This window comes from Sorex araneus, chromosome 8, assembly GCF_027595985.1.
Source record: "Sorex araneus isolate mSorAra2 chromosome 8, mSorAra2.pri, whole genome shotgun sequence".
Lineage (NCBI taxonomy): Eukaryota > Metazoa > Chordata > Mammalia > Eulipotyphla > Soricidae > Sorex > Sorex araneus.
In genome coordinates this window covers 5,510,169-5,519,526 of record NC_073309.1, presented here as the reverse complement: position 1 = coordinate 5,519,526, position 9,358 = coordinate 5,510,169, and the positions used below count along the sequence as shown (strand labels likewise).

General features: G+C 54.7%; 1 protein-coding gene across 1 annotated transcript; it reads left to right on the top strand.

Moving 5' to 3' along the window:
• The first annotated feature begins 1,532 nt into the window (after positions 1–1,532).
• CLEC3A (C-type lectin domain family 3 member A) lies at positions 1,533–9,071 on the top strand. The gene is made up of 3 exons (XM_004600510.2): positions 1,533–1,702; positions 6,061–6,144; positions 7,763–9,071. Exons 1-3 carry the CDS (start codon positions 1,588–1,590, stop codon positions 8,152–8,154), a joined length of 591 nt encoding a protein of 196 aa, XP_004600567.1. The 5' UTR covers positions 1,533–1,587; the 3' UTR covers positions 8,155–9,071.
• Positions 9,072–9,358: the final 287 nt, after the last annotated feature.

Below are 9,358 nucleotides of genomic sequence, written 5' to 3'. Positions count from 1 at the left end.
ACCCATCCCTCCACCAGTGCCCATTCTCCTCCACCAATGTTCCCAGTATCCCTCCCACCCCCCATCCCCCACCACCCCACCCTGCCTCTGCGGCAGGGCATTCCCTTTTGTTCCCTCTCCTTTTCTGTGTTGTAGTTTGCAACAGAGGTATTGAGTGGCCTTCCTGTTCGGTCTATAGTCTACTTTCAGCTCCATCTTCCAACCCGAATGGGTCCTCCCGACACCCTCCACTTGGTGTTCCCTTCTCTGTCTGAGCTGCCTTTCCCCCCAGCAGGTGAGGCCAGTGAAACTAGTCCTTTTGTTTGTGTTTCGGGGCCTCATTCAGTGGCGCTCAGGGCTTACTGCTGGCCCCGAACTCAGGGATCAGTTCTGGCTGGACTTGGGGGACCCTATGGGGTGCTGGGGATCAAATCCAGCTGGGCAGCCTGCAAGGTAAGCGCCCTACCCACTGAACTGTCTTGCTGGCCCCTAGTGCTTTCATGTGGTTAATTTTACTCCCAAGCTCTAAGTGCAGGGTCCGAGTGACAGTACAGGGGTGAAGGCGCTTGCCCGGCGTGTGGCTGGCCCCTGCATATAGCTGATCTTCGAGAGTGGCTGACCCCTAGAACTACATACGGTCCCCTGAGCATGGCCATGTGTGGTCCCTCAGAACAGTGGAATGTGCCCCCCCAAAAAAAAAACATCAAACAGAAGCAAAAAACAAAACCAAAAGAAAGACCCCACAGTATTAAGCTTTAAGGAGAAACGCTGGGTGGTGTGGGATCACGATCAGGACAGCTGGTGTTTCGTATTAATCCTTTCTGTTCCTTTGCTTGGGGGTCACCCCATGAAGCCTCGGGCTCCAGCTGGGGTGGGGGAGGGTCCCTCCTCATGGTGCCCAGGGGCTGTGCAGCACTGGGGACCAAATCCAGACCCCCTGCATGCAAAGCCAGCACTCGGCCTGTGGGGTCTGGGTCCCTTCCATGGGTCCTTCTGAAAATCACCCACCTCCTCGAGTTTCACTGGCGCCGTAATCCAAACCCCGAAGAACGTGATGCGTGATGAGTCGTGAGGCGGGGGCCCCTCCTGCGTCCCCGAGGGCGATCTCTCCCACCATCTCCACTCTCGTTCGCTGCCTCTTGAGCTGTGCAGACAGACAGACACACAGGTGGTGCCGCTGGGGGCGCCCCCAGACCCCAGAACACAGTCTCTCACGGGAAATAACTCCACGCGGGAGGCTGGTTCCAGCTCCCAGAACAGGCAGCAAACCGCAGGGCTCCGAGTCCAGACCGTTAACTCAGGATCTTTGCAGAGACCCCGAACTTTCTGGACTTGGCAAAAAAAAAAAAAAAAAAGTCTGTTTCTTATGAGATCTTGACAGGGCAAGTCACTAGAAAACGGGGCAGGAATGGAGAGGTTGTTTTTTTTTTTTACCGCCTGAGAACAAGGAACCCCCTTATGCTGAGCCAGGGGGCAGCCAAACCTTGCGTCAGCGGCTCCTGTTTATAAGCCGCCTGCATTCCGCAGACGGAGGAGGTGACGGAGTCTCCCGCCCCGGGGCTCCTGCAGACGCGCCGGCCGACTGGCCTTCAGACTCTCCCGGGAGCCATGGCGCAGAACCGACTGGTCATCTGCCTCCTGGTCATCACCTTGGTCCTGGACCAGGCCTCCAGCCACCCTGCCAGGCTCAAATCCCGGAAGCACAGCAAACGGCGGGTGAAAGGTAACGCGCCCCGGGCTGGCAGGTGACCGGGCCAGCGCACACGTTCTCTCTGCCCCAGGGGACCTTCCCTGGGACGGGCCACGCCGGCACGCGGCTGTGGCAGATCAGGGCACGGTGGGACCATGTCATTCTCTGGGAGAGACTTCGGCAAAAGGACGCAGGAAAATCAATCTTAGAATGATTTTTTTTTTTTAATTTGATTTGATTTCCCAGCTGGGGCTAAGGGGCAGGGCGTGTAGACTGTCCTTCAGCGAGACCACCCCTGGCCAGGGGGACGTCTGGCTTTATGATTGGGGTGAACAGGATGTTCTGGCTCATAGAACACGGGCCATCGAGGCAGATTCTGTGCAATTCTTCAAACAGGTTGGTGAGGTCCTATAAGCTTCCTGAGTCTACGGCCCAGGGCTGCCGTTGGCAACGGTGACATCTGCTTTTGTCATCAGTTAGCTCTGGGCCGTGATATCTGTGGCAGCCCAAGAATATACGTAGTAATAAACATAGGTAAGCCTTTCCATGGTCATTTTCCCCCGACCTCTCTCGACTGGCAACATGCCAAGCCACAAGGTGTCAGAAGACAGTTCAGTGGAAACCTGGATCTCTACGCAACCCCTTGCAAGCAATTGGGGTGATCTGAATCAGGTGCAAGCGCAGAGGAAGAGCAAGTTTCAGAGGTGAGGGCCATTCACTACCAATATGTTGAGGTGAAAGTGCAAGGAAGAGCCTGGAGAACCACTCGGGCCGGCGTGTGATGTCACCCGTCAGGCCCGAATAGTTGCAGGTAAACAGCGTGGTGCCTTTTCTGTGAGGTTCTTTGCAAGACAACATGACAAGGACTCCCCCCCCCATGTGAGCTTCATGATGGGCTGACTGAGGCCTGCCTGCGCCCCTGGGGCCTGGGGGGTGACCAAGGGCCTTTTACCCGGGGACTACGTTTATGCCCAGGAGTTTAGACCGGCTTCCGGGGTGGCCTCTCTCTCCCTGTTGAAGCAGTGCTCTCCTTTGGGCCTCTTTTAATGAAGCGTTGCTCCTGGGGAAATCGCAGCCGGGCTCGAACCCAGGGCCTCTCACTCGCAAGGCAGCTGCTTTACCACTGAGCTGCATTCCCAGGACTTGTGAGACTATTTTTCCTGTTTGGTATTTGGCCACACTCGGGGCTACTCCCAGCTCAACGGTCAGGGGCGGCTCCTGGCCGTGCTCAGTGGACTGTGCGGTGCTGGATCTCACACGTGTTTGCTACTGAGCCACGCCTGCAGCTATCCCAGCCCCCACCCAGCCCCCAACACACACACACACACGACATGTTTTTTTTTTAAATCCTCACACATGATGTTTTGCTCATTGTTGCCAACCCCTTTGAGATAATAGAGTCTATAATCGGTGAAGCCCAGAAGCCTAAACTGCCAAACTCTCCTTCCCCCTCCCCCTGCCCACGCTCAGGCCTTTAAACTATTGGAAGAGGGGCCAGGGCAGTGGAACAGCACTCAGGGCACTTGCCTCGCACACAGCTGCCCTGGTTCCGTATGTCCCCAGGCCTCCCAGGAGGGTCCCTGAGCACTGCTGGGTGTGACCCCAAAACAGAAACAAAAGAGAAGTGAAGAAGGCGAGAGGGGGGTGGGGAGGGGGGTACAAGAGTCTAGGAAATCCAGAGTGCAAGCCGTCTTCTCAGCTCTGATTCTTTCCGCAGAAGTATCCTCAACTGACGGTTGGGAAATGCTACATATTCTCAGGGGATGGTCAGATAATGAACAGTTAAGACTGGACAATCTTAATGAGTTAAGAGACGGCTATCAATAGTATTCAGCAGAGAAATTTGTTTCCTTCCCCTCTCAGATCTTGGATTTACAAGATTTACCTCACAAGGCCTGTCCTCCCTTTGGACCGCCGCATGATAGTTCGCTGTGTGGGTGGGTCGGGCTTGATCTCATCTGTTCTCAGTCTTGGCATAGTTTCCCGTCGTTCCTCTCTGATTGGAGACCTCAGTGCCATGCATTGTCCACAGACTGACCCCGGCTCGGAGTCCTCGGAGGGGTGGCGGGACGGGTCCCTTGCTCATTGTCCTCTTTAGACCCAGCACCCATCCCGGCCCCCATCGCTGAGCTGGGCAGGAGACCCCTGCGACACACTCGGCCAGCCGCCCTCCCCTCATCAGCTGACGCTCAGCTAACCTAAACTCGAGCAAGAAACCCCTTTCGATCGGCACTTTCCTTATTGAACACGGTTGATCCTTTCCACATTCACTGGCCGGTTCGTCTGAGAGCTTCTGTTTATTTGGGGGGGGCACCCCCAGCAGTGCTCAGGGCTGACTCCTGACTCTGCACTCAGGGAATCACCCCTCGAGGGGTTTGGGGGACCACATGAGGTGCCGGGGATCAAACTTGGCTGCATCCAAGGCCAGGGCCTCGTCCACTGTACTAATCAGCTCAGTCCTAAATTACAATTCTTTGGGGGCCAGAGAGATAGTACAGAGGGTAGGGTGCTTGCCTTGCACATGGCGGACCCAAGTTCGATCCCCAGCACTCCATATGGTCCCCTGAGCACCCCCAGGAGTAATTCCTGAGTGCAGAGCCAGGAGTAAGCCCTGAACATCACCAGGTGTGTGACCCAAAAAAAGCAAAAATAAATAAACAAATGAAGTACAGTTGTGGTTTTTTTTTCTTTTTGGGTCACACCCAGTGATGCTCAGGGGTTACTCCTGGCGGTGCTCGGGGAATCATATGGGATGCTGGGGATTGAGCTTGGGTTATCCACGTGCAAGGCAAACGCCGTCCCCGCTGTGCTATCGCTCCAGTGCCTAAAGCACAATTGTTTCTTGATGGTGAGACAGTGCTTCCCTGTAGCCACGTAAGCAAAACACATCCACGGTGATCGCCACGTGGGATGGAAACAGAAATAAACCACCAGGTAATGACTCTCCTTAACTCATGTCTGTGAGCTAATAGCCACTTAGTGGAGGCTACTTAGTTACACGGGGCAGGTCCAGAAACTACAGCTAGTGCAGAGCTGACCAGGGTTAGGGTTAGAGTTCGGGTCGACTGCAGAGCGGAAGGCTGAGGAACTCTCCAAGCCGGACCTCTGCTCTCAGTACCTTCGTCTGCTCTCTGGGCCGAAGGAGCCCAGGCTGCAACTCTGCGGGCAGCCGCTTTCCCGAGCTAAGGTGCTGAGGACGGAGGAGCCACGGGAACGGAGGAGGTGAGGGTTTCTGGCTGGAGGACACCTGGTCTCAGGGATCCATTGGCATGTTTGGGCATGGGATGCTCTAGAAAGATCCAAGGCAGGAACACGGCAGGGAATGAACGGTCCTGTCTGGCCCTCGGCCCGTCTCTGGGTGAGACCCATGTGCTGAGACAACGTGGACAGAGACAGCCACGAGATGTAGGGCTGCCCGGGCACGGGGGCTCGGGTCACCTCACTCTCCACGGAGAGTGGGGGGGGAGAGTATTGCTCCTCCACGAAGAGGGCTTGAAACGTAAGTTGATGGAGCACCGTGTGGGTGGCCTTTAACACCTCGCGTCATTCATTAGAACCCGTTACAGTCAGTGCCGTCGGAGAGCGCAGATGCCGGCCAGGCAGAGGAAGCCCCTGAGTGCAGAGGAGTTTTGATTCGGCCAAAGTGTCACTTTCTAGCACCAGGTGGAGGATCAGTCATGAAGGCTGATTTCCAAGACTAAATAAGTTACTAATTTCTCCTACGAAAGTGGTGCTTCCGGCTCACCTGCCCTTACTCCCGCAAAGGTGCTTGGCCCTGCCACAGAACCATCTTACAAGGCGGGCAGACTCTTGGGGAATGGGAGGTAGGATCCACAGAACAATCTTTGGGGGTGGAGTGATAGCACAGTGGGGAGGGCGTTTGCCTTGCACGCAGCTGACCCAGGTTCGATTCCCAGCATCCCATATGGTCCCCTGAGCACTGCCAGGAGTAATTCCTGAGTGCAGAGCCAGGAGTAACCCCTGTGCATCTCCAGGTGTGGCCCAAAAAGAAAAAAAAAGAACAATCTTCTAGAAAGGAGGAAGGAGGTGGTTCTGTTGCCAAGCAGGCAAACAGGAGCTGTTCAGAAAGAAGGACCCTAAAGGGAAGCCTTCTGAGGGGCAAAGCTTGCTCTGGGGTCTCCAAATTTGATGACAGACGGAGAGTCCTCCCCCTGCCCCAGTAAAGGGCTGGGGTCCTCATCAGAGGGAGCACGGGGGATCAGCACCTGCCAGCTGGATTCTTCATGCACCCAGGGTCTGTTCCTTCCAAACTCCCCTCGCCTTGGAATCTGGGCTCCAAAGCTGTATTTGATTTTGTTGTAATTTTCTCTTCTTTCACTGTCCCTCCTCCCTCTTTCCTATCAACGCCCCCCCTCCAAACTCTCCCCCAGAAAAGGATGGAGACCTGAAGACCCAAGTGGAGAAGCTCTGGAGAGAAGTCAACGCCTTGAAGGAGCTGCAGGCGCTGCAGACAGGTGAGAGCCCCCAGCAGAGAGGGGAGGAGAGGCGACCTGGCACCTCCTCAAGGCCCCGGTGGCATGCTCCTGGGAGGGTCCGCCAGGTGTGGAGATGTGCTCAGGAGCAAAGAACCACGGGAGATGCTTGTCTGGGGAAAATGAGACAGCGACCGTCTGCTCCCTCCTGCAAACATGGGGCCGGGAGCACCCACACGGGCTTTTTTATTTTGTACCTCGAAAGCTTGTTCAGGATTCTCGATGAGTGGACAGTGGTGCAACGCTGAAGCGAACATTTGCTGGCTGAGCCCATGCACGTTAGCTGTCTGTTAACAGCCCGTGGGAGCTTTGCGAGGGTCCTACTGTCTGTGGTTGCAGTGGGACCCCCGCCTCACTGGCTCCAGATGTCCAGGGAAGGACACTGGCTAGAGCCACCTGTGGCCAGCAGAGGGCAGCACCCTGCTTCCCTTTCCTGGGAGGCTCATGCCCACTGCCAGCAGGGTCCCACCCTGGTCCAGGAGCCCATCCTTGGCCCCCTTCTGAAGAGTCACAGGGCACAGCTCCAGGGACAGCCCCAGCAGCCAAGAGACTTGGCAAATGGGAAAGTCCCCACATCAGGGAGGGCGGAGGTCCCAGGGTCATTTCATCACTGTGCCTGGTGACACTGGGGGTGTGATCACTGAGGAGTCAGCTGGGGACAGACTTAGAAAGAGTAAGGAGGGCCAGATGCTCGCGCAGAAGGGAAGGGGGTGCTGGGGACCCTTCTATCAACCAGGCTCTGGAATACTTTGAAAACATGAACGTGTGAGTCCGCCAATGGCTTAGAAGACTGACTCATCTTACACGAGTGGAAACTGAGGGTCAGAGAAATTAAGACCCAAGTCCATACAGCTAGTCAAGATCAGAGGCCGAGTCACTGATCCTTTGCCCTAAAACTATCTCTGTGTTTGGTTTATCCTGGTCAACACAAGTCATGGGTTCAAATTTCCACATGAAAAAATCTCTCTCTCTCTTTCTCTCTCTCTCTCCCTCTTCTCTCTCTCTCCCTCCCTCCCTCCTTGTCCCTGTCCCTCCCTCCCTCCCTCCCTCCCTCCCCCTCTCTCTCTCTCTCTCTCTCTCTCTCTCTCTTCACATGCAAATTCGAGCTTTTGGTGGTTAGGGATTGAGGCTGTTCTCTCTAAAAAAATATAATAATAATTCTGAAATACCACATGGTTCCAAAGGTGCCTGGAAAATTCATCAAATAATGGAGAGACACAAACTGGCCACCACATGTGTTTCAAAACGTCAGGAGGAGGCCTGAGCCATGCTTGAAGGGTGGGACCAACCCGGGCTGATGTTGAGTTGGCTACACTCAGACACATGAAATGCTCTCGAGTTATACCAACTACCTCAGTGTCTGGGTAACTAAGAGGAAGCCATGAGATCCCTTCATGGGATTGCTGGGGTAGATAAATGGGCTGATTCGCCTAGAGGGTTTGACACAGGCCTGTCAAACTCGTCCACAAACGGTCACTCATAAGCAGCATCCCCCAAGCTTCGCTCCCCAGAGACCCTCCGCTGTCTGCCGGCTCCCATCCGGGGCTTGGGGCAGGCCGGAGGCATCTGCCCACGTCAAACTCGCCCTCTCTCTCTCCAGTCTGTCTCCGCGGCACTAAAGTTCACAAGAAATGCTACCTGGCTTCAGAAGGCTCGAAGCACTTCCACGAGGCCAACGAGGATTGCATTTCCAGGGGAGGGACCCTGGTCATCCCCAGAAGCACCGACGAGATCAACGCGCTCCGGGACTACGGGAAGCGGAGCCTGCCGGGGGTCAACGACTTCTGGCTGGGCATCAACGACATGAACTCGGAGGGCAAGTTTGTGGACGTGCACGGCTTCGCCCTGTCCTTCAGCCACTGGGACCGGGCCCAGCCCAACGGCGGCAAGCGGGAGAACTGTGCCCTGTTCTCCCAGTCGGCCCAGGGCAGGTGGAGCGACGAAGCCTGTCGTAGCAGCAAGCGGTACATCTGCGAGTTTATCATCCCCTAGGGGACCCCTCTCAGTGCTCCTCGTCCAAGCCAGGTGGTTTGTGATGGCAGGCAGATGTGTCCCTGCGAGGAAGCCCACAAGACCACATGGGATAGAAATGGAAGAGCCAGAAAACTCTGCTGCCACCGGTGGGTGGAGGGGGCTTAGAAGACGGTTGTTCATGGGCTGGAGAGATAGCACAGCGGGTAGGGCATTTGCCTTGCATGTGGCCGACCCAGGTTCAAATCCCAGCATCCCATATGGTCCCCTCAGCATGGCCAGGGGTAATTCCTGAGTGCAGAGCCAGGAGTAACCCCTGTGCATCGCCGGGTGTGACCCAAAAAGCAAAAAAAAAAAAAAAAAAAAAAAAATGGTCGTTCAGGTGGCTTCCGCCACGGGCTCACAAATCCTGCGTTCCTTCCTGTTCCGTAGAGACCCGTTCCCTTTGAACATCCCAGCAGCCGGGAAAGCAGGCTTGGTGAGCCGCCCGCCCCACATCTTTGTGACATTTGGGGATCCAGGTGGTCGATGAGGATTCTCTCAGTGAGAAATTTTAGGTGCTACGTGATTCAAACATGATTCCATCCAAAGCTGTTTGTCCCAGCCCAGCTGCGGCAGGCGCGGGGCCCTCTGCCCTCTGAGGGCTCTTTCTCTCCCTGGAGGCAGGCTTCGCGCTCCCACAGCAGAACACGCTCATGTCTCCGAGACACACACTGGTTCTTGCAGACCCGGGGCCCCAGGCACACCTACCTTTCAGGGGAGGAAGTTCCTAGGGGAGAACTAACACATGCTAATTTCCTTTTTAATATACGCATTTTCCTTCATGCATTTTATCTAGATGCCTTTGAATATATTCCTTTTAATATATACGTATATGCACATGTAGATATAATTATCAACAATCACGACTGTTGGACTCTATTAGAAACTATCTACCTTTGAAGATTGAAAAATCAGAGAGTCACATGTTGAGATGGCTTTTTATTTGACCAAAGGCCTTTCCTGTTTAATTGCTTAGTACGTGGGATAAAATAATTTGGCTGCTAAATTTGCCATTTCCAAGTTTAGGCTTGAAGGAGGTGGAGATTTCAAAGCAAATGATCTGAGGAATATTCTGCTCTTTAAAGAAATGTCCCTTTTCCCCTTTAGATGGTGAGTGTGTTTTGTAAACAGTACCCTCCCTCCCCTGCAATCTTTGTACCTGCTTGGAATTAAATTTGACTTA